The 17,429-nt window shown below is 38.2% G+C and overlaps 1 protein-coding gene across 1 annotated transcript in view; it reads right to left on the bottom strand.

Moving 5' to 3' along the window:
- bnc1 (basonuclin 1) overlaps nucleotides 1-6,748 on the bottom strand; it is a 37,643-nt gene extending 30,895 nt beyond the window's left edge. The window contains exon 1 of the mRNA XM_022664381.2: nucleotides 6,105-6,748. Within this exon, the coding sequence (XP_022520102.2) occupies nucleotides 6,105-6,113 (9 nt within the window). The 5' untranslated portion in view covers nucleotides 6,114-6,748. The remainder of the gene's footprint in view (nucleotides 1-6,104) is intronic.
- Between the last annotated feature and the right edge of the window lie 10,681 nt (nucleotides 6,749-17,429).

Genomic DNA, 17,429 nt, shown 5'->3' with positions numbered 1-17,429 from the left:
GTGTATGTATGTGTGTGTATGTATGTGTGTGTATGTGTGTGTATGTGTTTGTGTATATATATTTATGTGTGGGTATACATGTGTGTGTATGTATGTGTGTGTTGATGTGTGTGTGTGTGTATATATATATGTGTCTGTGTATGTATGTGTGTATGTATATGTGTATGTGTGTAAATGTGTGTGTGTAAATCTGTATATGTTTTTGTGTGTGAATATGTGGATAGATGTGAGTAGGTGTGTGTGTGTGTATATGTGGTGTGTAGATGTGTGTGTGTGTGTATATATGTGTCTGTGTATGTATGTGTGTGTGTGTGTGTGTATATGTGTCTGTTTATGTATGTGTGTGTGTATATGTGTGTGTGTATATATGTGTGTGTGTATGTGTGTGTGTGTGTAGATGTAGTGTGTGTGTGTGTTTGTGTGAGTGTGTAGATGTAGTGTGTGTGTTGATGTGTGTGTGTGTCTGTGTATGTATGTGTGTGTATGTGTGTGTGTATATGTGTCTGTTTATGTATGTGTATATATGTGTGTGTGTATATATGTGTGTATGTAGTGTGTGTGTGTTGATGTGTGTGTGTGTGTGTATATGTGTGTGTATGTAGTGTGTGTGTGTTGATGTGTGTGTGTGTGTGTGTGTATATGTGTGTGTGTATATCTTTTATGATGTCGGCGGCGCGAGCAGTCGCAGCGGCCACTCCGGAAGCAAAACACGGTGCTTTTGTTTGTTTTTCTGTGTAAATAATCCGATCTGAACTCGCAATCATGCAAAAGTTCGCTATGGGAACAACTTACGACCGACAGACCCTGCTAGACCTGCAAAATCAACAAAAATCTGTACTTACAGACGGTCTACGAGCGGAGCTACGCGCGCTAGGCCTGCTAAGATCCGCGGCGTTTCCTGAGCCTGCTAGCCGGAAGAGGTCTCTCCGCAAGCGTTGTGCGAGGAGCCGAAAGTGCGGTAAGAGAGCCGGAGTCCGCGCTAAGCTAATGGCTAACTCCAGCCGGCCAGGGGTTCCATCTCTCCTTCTCTCCAACGTTTGCTCCCTGCCGAACAAGATTGACTATCTCCGGCTCCAGCGGACATCCCAGCGCGAGTTCAGAGACTGCTGTGTGTTCGTTTTCACGGAGACGTGGTTAACGGACTCCATCCCGGACTCCGCGATTGAGGTGAGCGGCATGCTATGCTACCGCGCGGACCGCGACGCCGGCCTCTCGGGCAAAGTACGTGGAGGTGGGGTGTGTGTTTACATCAACACAGCATAGTGCAACAACGCTGCGCTGATCTCCAGCTACTGCTCGCCGCTGTGGAGTTTGCTGTAGTCAGAGCCAGGCCATTGTACCTGCCCAGAGAGCTTAGCAGCGTGTACATAATAGCAGTGTATGTATCACCCAGTGCTAATGCTAATGCTAACGGTGCTAATGCTAACGCTCTGCAAGAACTGTACACTGTTATCTCCAAACTCCAGAACTCACACCCCGACGGACTGTTTATTGTTGCTGGTGATTTCAATCACAGTAGTCTGAAGGCTCTGCTGCCCAGCTTTCACCAACATGTGGATTTTCCAACCCGTGGAGCTAACCTGCTCGATTGTGTGTATACTAACATTCCCGGTTCGTACAGAGCAGAGCCCCGCCCCCACTACGGCTACTCTGATCATATCACTGTCATGCTCATCCCAGCATACAGACAGCTCATCAGACGTGCCAAATCAGAGAAGAAGCAAGTTACAACCTGGCCTCCAGGAGCCATCTCTGCTCTTCAGGACTGTTTTGAGCACACTGACTGGGACATGTTCAGAGAAGCTGCTACCTCTGATGACTCCATCAACCTGGAGGAGTACACAGACTCAGTGACTGGCTACATCAGCAAGTGCATTGAGGATGTTACTGTCTCCAAAACCATCACATCCCGCCCCAACCAGAAGCCGTGGATGACTGCAGAGGTGCGTGTGCTGCTGAGATCCCGAGACAAGGCCTTTAAGTCAGGGGACAGGGCTGGCCTCCGAACAGCTAGAGCCAAGCTCTCCCGGGGATCAGAGAGGCAAAGCGCACCTACGCAAAGAAAATCCACGCCCACTTCCAGGACACTACTGACACTCGGCGCATGTGGCAGGGCATCCAGACCATCAAAAGTCACCCTCCCCTGCTTGTAACAGTGATGCCTCCCTTCCAGATGCACTGAACTCCTTCTACGCAAGGTTTGAAGCACAGAACTACACGACAGCAAGGAAGACTACACCTCCTCCAAACGACCAGGTACTGTGCCTGTCCTCAGCTGATGTGCGGAAAACTCTACTCAGAGTCAACCCACGGAAAGCGCCAGGACCAGACAGCATTCCTGGCAGAGTGCTCAGAGGATGTGCAGAACAACTCACGGATGTTCTCACGGACATCTTCAACATCTCTCTGAGTACTGCAATCGTGCCGACGTGCTTCAAGATGACCACCATCGTCCCTGTGCCGAAGAAGTCTCAAGTGTCCTGCCTTAATGACTACCGTCCCATTGAACTTACTCCCATCATCATGAAGTACTTTGAGAAGCTGGTCATGAGGCACATCAAAAACCAGCTCCCGTCCTCACTGGACCCTCTGCAGTTTGCGTATCATCCAAACAGATCAACAGACGATGCCATCTCTACTGCGCTCCACCTGGCTCTCACCCACCTGGACAACAAAGACTGCTATGTTCGAATGCTGTTCATCGACTTCAGTTCAGCATTCAACACCATCATCCCTCAGCATCTGATCGGAAAACTGAGCTTGCTGGGCCTGAACTCCTCCCTCTGCAACTGGGTTTTAGACTTCCTGACTGAGAGACCACAATCACTCAGGATTGGAAACAACACCTCCAGCACCACCATACTGAGCACCGGCGCCCCCCAGGGCTGTGTGCTCAGCCCACTGCTGTTCCCTCTGCTGACTCATGACTGTACTGCAAAGTACAGCTCAAACCACATCATCAAGTTCGCTGATGACACAACTGTAGTTGGCCTCATCAGCAAGAACGACGAGTCAGCATACAGAGAGGAGGTGCAGTGGCTGACGGACTGGTGCAGAACCAACAACCTATCTCTTAACGTGGATAAAACCAAGGAGATGGTTGTTGACTTCAGGAGAGCTCCAGGTGTCCACCACCCGCTGAACATCAACGGCTCTGCTGTGGAAATTGTGGATAACACCAAGTTCCTCGGTGTTCACATTGCAGAGAACCTCACCTGGTCCCTCAACACCAGCTCCATAACCAAGAAAGCCCAGCAGCGCCTCTACTTCCTGCGGAGACTGAGGAAAGCACATCTCCCACCCCCCATCCTCACCATGTTCTACAGAGGGACTGTAGAAAGCATCCTGAGCACCTGCATTACATTTGGGAATTGCAACACCTCAGACCGCAAGACCCTACAGCGGATAGTGCGGACAGCTGAGAAAATCATCGGAGTCTCTCTTCCCTCCATCACCGAGATCTACACCACACGCTGCATCCGCAAAGCCACTAGCATTGTGGACGACCCCACCCATCCCTCACACGGACTCTTCGCTCTGATGCCGTCCGGCAGAAGATACAGGAGCATCCGAGCCTCCACTACTAGACTCTGCAACAGCTTCATCCACCAGGCAGTCAGACTTCTCAACGCACAGAGACAGAACTGAACTCCCACCCCACCCACCACTCACCCAACACACTCGCACAAAACTAACTAAACTAAACTGTACACCCCCCCCCCTTTACACTCACAAAGAACTGAACTTCACCCACACACACACCCAGTCAGCACACAGAGGCTGACATGACTTTATTTGCTGCACTCTTAAAAACTATAAACTCTACCTCAGTAACTGCTGTGATTATATATGTTCTATATGTTACAGTATGTCACACATCTCTGCACCTTATCCCCACTATACACTTTATTATACCGTATCGGTACTGCACTGTCCTGTCTTTAAATTGTCTCGTCTTTTGTATTTATTGTATTTATTGTTATTTAGTGTTATAATTTTATGTTGCACTGTCATCACTCCTGCACTTTATGTTGTCTATTGCTTGTGGTTCTATGTTGCACCATGGTTCCGGAGGAACGTAATTTCATCACACTGTGTACCTGTACTCAGATGTAATGACAATAAAAGCCTCTTGACTTGACTTGACTTGATATGTGTGTGTATGTAGTGTGTGTGTGTGTGTGTTTGTGTGAGTGTGTGTATATGTGGTGTGTAGATGTAGTGTGTGTGTGTGTGTTTGTGTGAGTGTGTGTATATGTGGTGTGTAGATGTAGTGTGTGTGTGTGTTTGTGTGAGTGTGTGTTTATGTGTTAAAGATACAGAATATTGTTTACTTTTTCGTTCTCCCAGCGTCTCTCTCTCTCTTTGTGTTACCTGCAACTTTATAACACATTACACAGAAGAGAGTCTAGCATCAGACACACACACACACACACACATATACACACACACACACATATACACACACACATACTTTACTGATCACCATCACACCCCCTGACCTCTCACACTCCACCCCTGACTGAGAAACAGTGTACAGGTACAAGCAACAGCAGCCTCCAGAGAAAGAGAGAGAGAGAGATAAATAGAGAAAAAGAAAAAGAAAGACAGAAAGAAAGAGAAAATACCAAATATGTACATAACATAGAAACAGTAATTACAGTTTGCACAACTGTGCTTAAAACCTACTTAATAATAATCTGAATATGTGCAATAAATAAACTTTTTATTTTAATTTTTCATATTTGTTAAAATAATTAATTGCAGTATGACTTTTGCATTAAAGCAATGTATATATAATTAATATATAGATAAAAAAATAATAATGAATATTGAGTGTAAACAATAAAATTGAAAAAAGTAAAACATTTTTTTAATATTATAATAATCTGTTAATAAACATTTGCTATAAAAATGACACAAAAAAGTTTTATTAGTTACATTAAACTATAAAAAAAATAATTTAGTTTGAATTCATTTTTTTTTATTGTACAGCCTGAGTAGTAATAAATGTAAATTTTACAGTCTGAACATTTACGTTAAAATAATCACTCCATGACCTGATTTATGCTTAAATAAAAATAACCGGTAACTGTACTTATTTACGCTATTTATTAAAAAAAGAATGTGTATATTATTACATCCTGACCATTTATGTTAAAACAACTGAACTAAACTAAAATTTAAATTCTGATTTTTTTTTTTTATTATTATTAAAATGATAAACTATCTTAAACCTGTGTACAATCTGACCATTTCTGTAAAAGTACAAACGATTAACGGGGCAGCTTTTCTGTTTTTGGATAAAACCTTTTTTTTACAGTTTAAACACAATTTTATCACATTCTGATCATTTTCCGAAAAATAATTTAAATATATAAAAAATATAAATATAGTTAAATATACAATTATTAATTTGTAATAAATAACAATTATAAAAGCCTGTCAGTTTCTACAGCGACTATCTCTCTTTCTCTTTCTCTCTCTCACACACACACACACACACACACACACACCTTGTCCTTGCACTTCAAACAAATATAACAGTTTTTTTAACATGTTCACCTTCGCTTGTGTGTGTGTGTGTGTGTGTGTGTGTGTGTGTGTGTGTGTGTGCTGCTCAGAGTGTTTCGCTGCCTCTTTATCTATCTGCCTTTCTTACAAACACTCACACACTCACACACACACACACACACACTGAGCTGGGCTAATTGTTGCATTAAGGCTGTGGCACTGCATTACTCTGGGTTTAAATTACATTCCAATAGAGAGTGCACAGCTGAGTGCTGTTTAACACACACACACACACACACTTATATACACACTCATATACATACACACACACTCATACACACACTTTTAGAATCACACTAAGTGACCAGAGGAAAAACTACAAATTTAAACAAACTCCAGACAAGTGAGACCTGAGCAACTTCTGAAGCAGACAGACACCCTGTGTGTGCATGTTTGTGTTTGTGTGTGTGTATGTGTGTGTGTGTATAAGTGTGTGAGTGTGTGTGTGTGTATGAGAGAGAGAGAGTGTGTAAAGTGCTGTGTTGGCACTCACACACTCCGTCCTGCCAGCAGGTCTAGTGAGCTCTTACCTGAGCCATGATCCTACACTGCAGATTCCAGCCGTGCTGAGAACTTCCTGGCCATTTCCTGCTCCTGTCTGTACAAGTTCTGCAGAGAGGGAGAGAGAGAGAGAGCCACCACACACACCTACACACACTCTCTCTCTCTCACACACACACACACACACAACCTTCACCTGAAATTCACACTCCTGTTAAACACACACTCTCACAATCACACACACACTCACACACTGCTGTCCATGCTCCTGAGCTCACACACTAAAACTAAACTACTCAAGATGGGTGAGATTCTCTCTCTCCCTCTCTTTCTCTCTCTCTCTCTCTCTCTCTCTCTCTCTCTCTCTCTCTCTCTCTCTCTCTCTCTCTCTCTCTCTCTCTCTCCCACACACACACACACACTTACACACACCTCCATGGCCCTCCCCCTCCCCCGGCAGGGCAGAGTCGCTCACAGCTGGCTGGACGAGGGCATGACACTCATCTTTCACACAGATTTGATCAAAAGGAATCACAAAGGCTGGAGGCAGTGCTAATGCAGTCAGGAGAGACTCTCTCTCTCTCTTTCTCTCTCTCTTTCTCTATCCCCCTCTCTATCTCTCTCTCTTTCTCTCTGTGTCCAGCAGCTCCAGTAATGCATTAAATCAATGTAGCCCAGCATAAAGCACACTCCACTGTTTGACTGAGAGAGTGTGTGTGTGTGTGTGTGTGTGTGTGTGTGTGTGTGTGTGTGTGTGTGTGAGAGAGAGAGAGAGAGTGTGTAAGAGAGAGAGAGAGAGGAAGAAAGAAAGAGAAAGGTAAAAAAAAAAGATAGAGAAAAGGTGTGTGTGTGTGTGTGTGCATGTGTGTGTGTGTGAGTGTGTGAAGAGTCTCAACAAGTTGTGCCCTGTGTCTGCAGCAATGCTGTGGTTTTCTTTGAACATGGCTGCTTTCAGGAATCCTCTAATTCTGTGTGTTTTTACACCGTGTTACAGTTTCCTCTCCTGATGCTCCGATGCTTTTCTCTCACAGAGTGAAGCTGAAGATGTTGAACGCACTCTTTTTTCACACCTTTAGGACGTAAAAAAGGCTGCAGTTTCACGGCAGTCAGTGGAGATACACTCGTAAAACTCATTCACTACTTGTGTTGCGCTGTATGAAGACGATTCAGCCTAATATGACACTACAGTCCCATTCAGTACTCAGGTGAAAGTATAGACTCTTATGTAGAGTTCTTCAGAAGTATAAAAGAAAAAGAAATATAAACTACCCCCCCCCTTCCCAAAACGCATTTTTTAAAATAAAGTCATACTGACTATAATGTTATATAATTAAAATGTTAATGTTGATAATATCATTTGGGATGCATCAGGCTCCTCCCTTTAAATGATTGTATTTTAGTAGAATGTAAATACAGCTCTGGAAAAAATAGGAGAGCACTTCAGTTTCTGAATCTGTTTCTCTGATTTTGCTATTTATAGGTTTATGTTTGAGTAAAATGAACATTGTTGTTTTATTCTATAAACTACAGACAACATTTCTCCCAAATTACAAATAAAAAATATTGTCATTTAGAGCATTTAATTACAGAAAATAACAAAAAAAGTTTCAGAGCTTTCAGACCTCAAATAATGTAAAGAAATGCAAAGAAAAAAGTTCATATTCATAAAGTTTTAAGAGTTCAGAAATCAATATTTGGTGGAATAAACCTGGTTTTCATGCATCTTGGCATCATGTTCTCCTCCACCAGTCTTACACACTGCTTTTGGATAACGTTATGCTGCTTTACTCCTGGTGAAAAAATTCAAGCAGTTCAGTTTGGTGGTTTGATGGCTTTTGATCATCCATCTTTCTCTTGATTATATTCCAGAGGTTTTTAATTTGGTAAAATCAAAGAAACTCATCACGTGTGCAGGTGTGATGGATCACAGTATAAACCAATAGGGAGTCAGAATGGTATATGTTTATACTTCTCTACATCCAATCACAATCAGATTCACTCTATCTGGATGGAGAGATTTATCTGGATGGGGGTTTTATTGAAGGATGAGAAGCCGGAATGAAAACGAGCTGAAATGAAACAGAAGTAACGAGGCTGTTTTTAAAATGTAAGGAGTAGAAAGTTCAGATCATTGTGAGAAAATGTAAAAAGTAGAAGTAAAAAATAATCTAAAAAATAATATTTACTATAGTGTAGTATAGATAATCAACATTTCTAATTAAGTAAGGTAATTAAGTATTTAGTAATTAGTTGTATGACACCTTTGCTGTTTAAGTACATTTTTGTTCACCCAGTTACAAACAGGATGTCTCTTAAAATTAGAGAATATCTACAAGATTTAGGTCTAAATTACTAAAGTTTTCAGTAAACATTACTTCGAAACCTTGAGTTAATGTGTTTCCTCAAATAATTTAAGTAAATTCAACTAATCCATGTTTATGGTGTACAACAAATACTTTAATTAATAAAATAAATGTTCTCTAAAATTTTGTTTAAGTGTCCATGACCTAGTGTCAATATTACAAAATTACTGTTGGTGATTGTTCTCTGACTTTGAGTACTTAAATATATTAGCAATTTTGGACTATAATACTAATTATTATTATTATTATTATTATTATTATTATTATTATTATTATTATTAATAATAATAATAATAATAATAATAATGGGGTGATTTCACTAATTATCACTGGCACCAATGGCTCCATTAAGATAGATGTCGTCTCATTAACATCAGGATTATGGTTATTATTCAGTTATTAAGAAAATATTATGTTATATTATATATTACTATATAGTAAGTACATTGTTATTATTATTATTATTATTATTATTATTATTAGTGTGTTAATATAAAACTAATATGTGAGATACATAATTGTGGTGTTTTAGTGTGGGTTAATATATAAGCTCATTTAATTTAATAATGTACTGTACAAGCATTCCTGTATTCCATGCCTGTGTTTTTATATCACATTTTGCTATATGAACTGAACTTTCTGTTGTTGTCCATAACATGCTAAACAAATACTTTGTTACTTAAGTAGAAATGTTGGTTATCTATACTTTACTGGAGTAATTATTTATTTTTCAGACAATTTTTTACTTCTACTTCTTACATTTTTACACAGTTATCTGAACTTTCTACTCCTTACATTTTAAAAACAGCCTCGTTACTCCTATTTCATTTCAGCTCGTTTTCATTCCGGCTTCTGATCCTTCAATAAAACCCCCTATCCAGATAAATCTCTCCATCCAGATAGAGTGAATCTGATTGTGATTGGATGTAGAGAAGTATAAACCTATACCATTCCGACACCCTATTGGTTTATACTGTGATACATCCCACCTGCACACGTCACGCCCCTACTTTTATACTTTAAGTAGTTTTCAAACCAGTACTTTTACACTTTTTTAAGTATAAATAAATCGTGCAGCTTGATTTAGGGCGTGTCAGTGTGTCTTTGCTATCGTAACGACTGGAAAAGTACACCTTGTATTTCTTGAATAATATTGACACTATAATTTATTTCAACCCTAGTATCTATACTTCTTCTTACAGAGTAATGAATTGAGATACTGTTCACACCTTTGAATCCAGACCACATGGCACACATTTTTTCCCCAAAATGATTTCCCCAGAATACTGATTTATCTGACCAAAATAATTATTTCCACTGTGTGATGGTTCATCTCAGATTCCTCAGAGCCCAGGGAAGTGCAGGGTTGTGGGTTCAATATCCAAGTTTGGCAAGCTGCCACTGTTGGGCCCTTGAGCAACTACCTTACCCCTCACTGCTGCCCACCCCTCCGGGCACATGTGCTCACTGTATGTCACATTGTGTTTGTTGTTGTTTAGTGTGTGTTTGGGCATGCCCACAGCACGAATAGGTTAAAAGGCAGAGTAGGAGGTCATATTATATCTGTGCTTCCAGCAAAATTGCGGTTAATATGGTTGCATTGTTCTGTTTGTTTGGAATGTTGGCGCTCCATTTACGGTGTATACCTACTGAAAACTTGACTTAATTCAACTAAAAACTTTGAGTTTATTATGCCTGGTTCATTATTTTTATTAGATACATTCATTACTTTGCATAGTAATTCTACTTTGAATGTTATGGTCAGTGTAAATAAAATAGATTTGTATTTGTATTTTCTCTTTGAATGAATTAAAGTAAAATACAGATTTGGAATACATGAAGAAAGAAATTGCGATGAGGAGAACAGAATAGAACACAGCCAACACCGTGTCACTGTAGTAGCTCGGTAAATGATAGAATATAGAATTATATATTTTATAACTACTGGTTTGTAGAATGTTAGTAATGAGTTCGGCTTTGCCAGGTGTTGTGTTAAATTCTTGCTCTCTGAAGCCATCAACTGTGCATCGTGCAGCTTGATTTAGGGAGTTCCAGTGTGTCTTTGCTATCGTAGCGACGGGAAAAGTGGGAAAAGTACACCTTGTGTGTCTCGAAACACGTGAAAGGCATGTACTAATTCTCTGAAGTAGTGTTTGGCGCTCCTCCGTTGCCAAGATTGCAGTAAACATCTGAATGTTGACTGTTGTCAGGGTTCTAATCGGTAAGTGGCGCACCTGTGTTTTTCGTCGCAAAGCAATAATCCAGAAATGTACCTGAACACAACTCACTTCCAGACCAGAGCACACCCATCAGCGTAGATATATGCATAAGCACCATTGCTACTGTATTTAAGATAGCAGTGAGCATCGCAACGCACCGTGCACAGGGTGAAAGATAGGGCCCTCAGGCTGTTTTCCAGTGCTTAGATTGTCGGGGAATAATGTCCAGGCCAGTCCAGTACTGAGGAGCTCCTCGTCTCCTCACACTCACCTAAATAATGATAAACTGTGCCGCATATCAGTGAATTCAGTATCTAAACTCAGTATTTACACTCAATAAATAGCTTTAGAGTTTCTAAGGTAGCCTCATTATCAGAGGTGGAAAGTAATTAGACTTTATGAGTAATTTGTAATTTTTTAAGTATTTTTTAAAATAGGTAATTTTACTTTTACTCAAGTACATTTTAACACAAATAATTTACTTTGCTACATTGGAAAACTCCTGATTATTGAGTAAAAAATAAAATGCTGGGTGAAAAAAATCAATTGTCTGAATTAAAAAAAATAAAATAACAGGCAATAACGTCCTCAGGTAATACAAAATGTGGCCGTCCACAACCCCGCCCACCCACCCCATCCCAACCCCCCCTCCACACCGGACAGAACTGTCAGCTATCAAAACTTCCACATCAAACCTGCGAAAGCATGGGCTGTAAGTGCTTTTATCATTAAACAATCTGCTTAAACGTTTAAAAAAACATGTAAATAGCAGTTAATTTATATATAGTCACCTATATTACCATAAACGTTTAATAGTAAATAAAAAAAATGGATCATAGAAACCTATACCACTAGTTCTTCAATTTTTTATGGGGTAGTCTGAACAAATACTGCCTGAAAGGTTGAAATTATTATGTGGAATAATAATTCATTAAAAACAATGTAATATATGATTTGTTTTTACATTTTTTACATCAAATAATTAAAAGTAACTATGTAACTTTTACTCAAAGTAAATTTTAAATTGAGTACTTTTTTTTACTTTTACTCGAGTAGATTTTTAGATGGGTATTTTTACTTTTACTTGAGTAGAATTTTAGCAAAGTAAAGGTACTTTTACTTAATTACAATTTTTCAGTACTTTTTCCACCTCTGCTTATTATATATGGAGTGTAATCCAGATTTAGAAGAGCTCACCATGTAACACACACACATAGACACACACAGACACACACTCACTCTTACTTTCTTGCTCTCTTTCTCTCTCTCTCTCATACACACACACACACACACACACATTTTAGGGGGGCTGGTACTTGAACTGCAGAAGCCCAATCAGATGCCATCAAGGCGAAATGGCAAAGCAGCGACTATTAATGTGTGACTAATAAACCCTGAGATATTCACTTAAATCTGCATCACCAGCAGAAGATCAAAGCCTTATTTGTAAGAGGCAGAATTTGATGAGGTCACTCAGGAGAGTTCCGGAGAAATCCGCGCAGCGAAGCTGCTGGGAGGAAGATTCCTGTTTTCTAACAGAATCCCTGAAGGCTGAAGCACACACACACACACACACACTTCATCTCACACTCTGTATATTTATGTAAGGCCAAACATCTCCATCTCCTGACTAAAGGAGAGTTTACGTTTTTTTAGCTGAAGTTATTTAAGGTCAGGTAAAAACCAGGGTTAGATTAATAGTAGATTATATTCTGATGAAATCATATTCCAATTAGATTAAACCAGTGTTAGATTTAGATTAGAGTTAATTTGCATTAAGCTTAGACTAAATTAGGATCATTTGAATGGGCATGGGTAGATTTAAGATTATAACAGGGATACAGTAGATCTGGATTAGATTAGATCTGAGATAAATCTGAATCTGGATGGTTAGATTAGGACTAGGTGAGGATTATATTAGAGTTAGAGCTGAAGTCTGTTTAGACTGAGATTAAACTAGATCCATGATAAATCAACAGCATGACATCTGTTGGATGATGTACTGAAACAGTACTGAAAATAAATACTGACTTTTGAAAGTGTAATGATGTGATGATAAGGTGATAATGTTCTGAAAGTGTGAAGATGTGCTGGAGCAGCATTGAAAATAATAAACATATATCTAAACTAATGCTGAAAAAGTACTGAAAATACAGACTTTGTGATGGTGTGATTATGGTGTGATTATGTGCTGAAATTAATTACTACTCTTAAGGTGTAATGATGTGATGATTATGATGATATTAATGACTGTTCTGAAAGTGTGATGATTATGATGATGTGCTGAAATCAATGGCAATTCTGAAATTGTGATGATATGATTGTGTACTGAAATGAATGTTCTGAAAGTGTGATGATGTAATGATTGTTATTCTGATGTAATGACTGACTATTCTGAAATTATGATGATGATGATGATGATGATGTGATTGTGCCGAAATTAATGACTATTCTGAAATTATGATAATGATGATGATGTAAGTGTGTGATGAAAGAAGGACTGTTCTGAAAGTTTGATGATGTAATGATTATGATTATCTGCTGAAATTAATGAATATTCGGAAATTATGATGATGATAATGTGATTATGTGCTAAAATGAATGACTCTTCTGAAATTATGATGATGGTTGATGATGTGATTATGTGCTAAAATTATTGACTATTTTGAAATTGTGATGATGATGATGATGATGATGATGATGATGATGTAAGTGTGTGCTGAAATTAATGACTGGTTTGAAAGTGCGATGATGTTATGATTGTGATTATGTGCTGAAATTAATGACTGGAGCAGTACTGAAAATAATAATTTATCTGAATGTTTATACTGGAATAGTACTAAACATAGAGACTTGAAAGTGTGATGATGTGATGATGATAACGACTGTTCTTAAAGTGTGATATCATTTGGTAAAATGAATAACTATTCTGAAAGTGTGTATCAGTACTGAAAATAAAGACTTCTGGAAGTGTGATGTTGTATTGAATCAGTACTGAAAATAAAGACTTCTGAAAGTATGATGGTGTATTGAATCAGTACTGACAATAAAGCTTTCTGGCAGTGTGATGATGTACTGAATCAGTACTGAAACGAGAGGCTTCTGAAAGTGTGATGCTGTATTAAATCAGAGCTTAAAAATAAAGGATTCTGAAAGTGTGATGATGTACAGAGCAGTACTGAAAATAAAAACTTCTGAAAGTGTAATGATATACTGAATCAGTACTGAAAATAAAAACTTCTGAAAGTGTGATGATATACTAAATCAGTACTGAAAATAAAGACTTCTGGACGTGTGAAGATATATTGAATCAGTTCTGAAAATAGACTGTTCTGAAAGTGTGATGATGTACTGAATCAGTACTGAAAATAGAGACTTCTGAAAGTGTGATGATGTACTGAAGCAGTAGTGAAAATAAAGACTTCTGAAAGTGTGATGGTGTATTGAATCAGTACTGAAATTAGAGACTGTTCTAAAAGTGTGATGATGTACTGAATCAGTACTGAAAATAGAGACTGTTCTGAAAGTGTGATGATGTACTGAATTAGTAGTGAAAATAAAGACTTCTGAAGGTGTGATGGTGTACTGAATCAGTACTGAAAATAAAGACTTCTGAAGGTGTGATGGTGTACTGAATCAGTACTGAAAATAAAGACTTCTGAAGGTGTGATGGTGTACTGAATCAGTACTGAAAATAAAGACTTCTGAAAGTGTGATGATGTACTGAATGAGTACTGAAAATAAAGACTTCTGAAAGTGTGGTGATGTACTGAATGAGTACTGAAAATAAAGACTTCTGAAAGTGTGAAGGTGTATTGAATCAGTACTGAAAATAGAGACTGTTCTGAAAGTGTGATGATGTATTGAATCAGTACTGAAAATAAGTACTGAGTTCTGAGTGTGTGATAATATATACTGAGGTAAATGTTAATTTCAGCTGTTAAATCAGCTCTGCTGACTCCACAGCTCATCATGCTTTAATGAGGATCCGTTTAATCCAAACCGAACAAGTAAAAGCATCACATCCAAAGAGAGCACTTCACACACACACACACACACACACACACTCACGCATGCTGCGAGAGAGAGAAATAGAGAGAGAAAGAGAGAGCGATAGAGGTAGAGAGAGAGAGAGAGAGAGAGAGAGAAAGAGCGCAAGAGCTCAATCTCACACTCTCAGCTAAAAATACTCACTCTGAAAGAGTGGTGGGTCATCACAGCCAGGCAGAGTCCACGCATTTACACACACTTACACACATTTACACACACTTACACACAGTTACACACACTTACACACATTTAGTGCCCCAACATTCTCCCGTCCCGTGCCCCTGCACCCCCGCACCCCCGCTTTCGGAGAGAGGTGTTACATCAGCCCGTTCTGAGCTTTTCTCTAAAAGCTGCAGAGAGTTGGATTGCTACTCCAGTGTGTGTGTGTGTGTGTGTGTGTGTGTGTGTGTGTGTGTGTTCGAGCATATGTGTGTGTGTGGGGGGGACAGTGATAATGTCGAAGAACAGCACTGACTCATCTCCCAGAATTCACATTACACAGACCACACACTTTTAAACTGATACTAAAATACAGATCAATGTTTTTACTGATAAATCTGTTCAAATCACAGAATATACCTTTAGTTTCAGATTATGCGTGTGTTTCAATATATTCAATAATCTCTTCAATAACTAAATAGAGTGTTTCAGACTGGATGAGGGTAAATCTTATGCTTTTGTATTTTTATTACAGTTGAATAGATTATAATTTAACTAAGTATAGTGAAATTGTGTCTTTAGAATTAAGATTATTTCATTTTTTATGTAGAACTGAACACCTGGATTTAGTTTAGAGGAAATTAACGATTCAGAACTGAATAGAGCATGTCTGACTGGATGAAGAAAATGTGTATTTTTAGAACTGAATAGAGAGAGTTTTATTGTGTTGAACAAAGATTTGAATAACAATATTTGAGCATTTTTATTATTATTATTATTATTATTATTATTATTATTATTATTATTATTATTATTATTATTGTTATTACTAAATTGTAACTGATTAGGGAATATGAGTGGATAACTAAAACTTTAACTTTATAACAATTATGTGTTTTCTTTAAAGAATTTTTTACACTGCAAAAAATACATTAGCAAAAACTAGACAAAATACATGTAAATTAGGATGTATATGCTTATATTAAAAAATCTACCCATAGGGAAAACATATTTTCTTAGAAATATACACTAAACCCAAAATTAGTAAAGTAAACCTTAAATAAAGCAGAAAACAACAAACTTAACTTGACTGGTGATTTTTTTGTGCTTAGTTTGATTCAAAATACTTTAAATATTTTGGAAAATCTAAGCAAATAAGCAACATTTTACACAATGTTTAATACGAGAAAAGTTCTTAGAGAAAGTATGATTTATTGCCTTGATGTTAGATCGTTAGATTGCCTGCTAAGATTTATTTTTTTGCAGTGTAGAATTGATTGTGCAATGTCTGACTTTGTTAAAATGAAATTTTATCTTTAAAGCTAAACAGAGTTACTTTTTTTAATTTAAAATGGTATCTAGTTTAAAAGTATATCTTATAGGGTTATGGGGTTATTGGGAAAATGTCTCTCTTTAAAAGATCAAATGTTATTTTTATACTTTAGAAATCAATAGAGCATATTTAAGGGTATGACGAATAAATATTGTGGAAAGTAAATATGTATATTTTACATATCTGATGGATAAAAAAAAGATGACTGTATCTTTACAAATGAACAGAGATACACTTCGAAACTGTATGGACTGAGTGAGAAAAAGTAGGATTTTTTTTTTTCATTTTTTCTTTATAATTAAACTAAAGTGTAAATTTACAACTGTTTTAAAAATTAAATTGAGAGTTTAAATGAACTGCCCTAGGCTAAATGGGTGGGGCTAAACTGCTATAGGGCTCTATCTTACACTCTGCGCAAGATGCATCGCAATGCTCATTGCTATCTTAGACGCCACCAACAGTCTGTTTTCAATAAAAAAAATGCATAATTAATCAAAAACTGAATAAAAACTGAGGGCTATGATTTGCTGATGGATTCTCTTTCTTGTTTGATAGCATAAAACCCCTCCCATATTTTTAACCAGAGTTTCTGTTGATCTTAAAATCAATCCACTGCAGTCTGGTCAGTTTGGTGAGTTTGGTGAGTTTAATAAAATTATCACATATAAAGTTGATGCTGAAGATCAGTGAGGATGAGGAAGTTTTTTTATAGAAATTTTGGATTCATTAAATTAACTGGAGAAAGAGATGCATCTGTAGGTAAAACACAGGGGCATGTTAACGCTTTTGTGTTTAAATGCTCTGATTGGCTGTGACGGGTCAGAAACATTCCTGAGGAAGGTCTGGATGTGCAGCAGAGCAGATCTGATCCCAGAGCAGCACATTATATCACCTGGAATTCAAGACTCCAGCGGAGGAGAGTGTGTGTGAGTGATGACCACGACCCTGATGTGTGTCTCAACTTCAGTCTGTTATTGATCAGGCTTTTATGATAATACACTGTGTGTGTGTGTGTGTGTGTGTGTGTGTGTGTGTGTGTGTGTGTGTGTGTGTGTGTGTGTGTGTGTAATGGCTGCATTAGAGGTGCACTGGACACCTGTTTGGTCTCCTTAGAGTTTAGAGTGTTTGTATTATAACAGTATAATGGCCTTTTAGACGGTCGATGGAGAACTTTCCAGAAACTTCAACACACACACTCACACACACACACACACAGTCATATAACAGACA

Source organism: Astyanax mexicanus, chromosome 9, assembly GCF_023375975.1.
Source record: "Astyanax mexicanus isolate ESR-SI-001 chromosome 9, AstMex3_surface, whole genome shotgun sequence".
Taxonomy (NCBI): Eukaryota; Metazoa; Chordata; class Actinopteri; order Characiformes; family Acestrorhamphidae; genus Astyanax; species Astyanax mexicanus.
The sequence above is the reverse complement of the archived record's forward strand: the minus strand, read 5'-3'. Positions and strand labels throughout refer to the sequence as shown.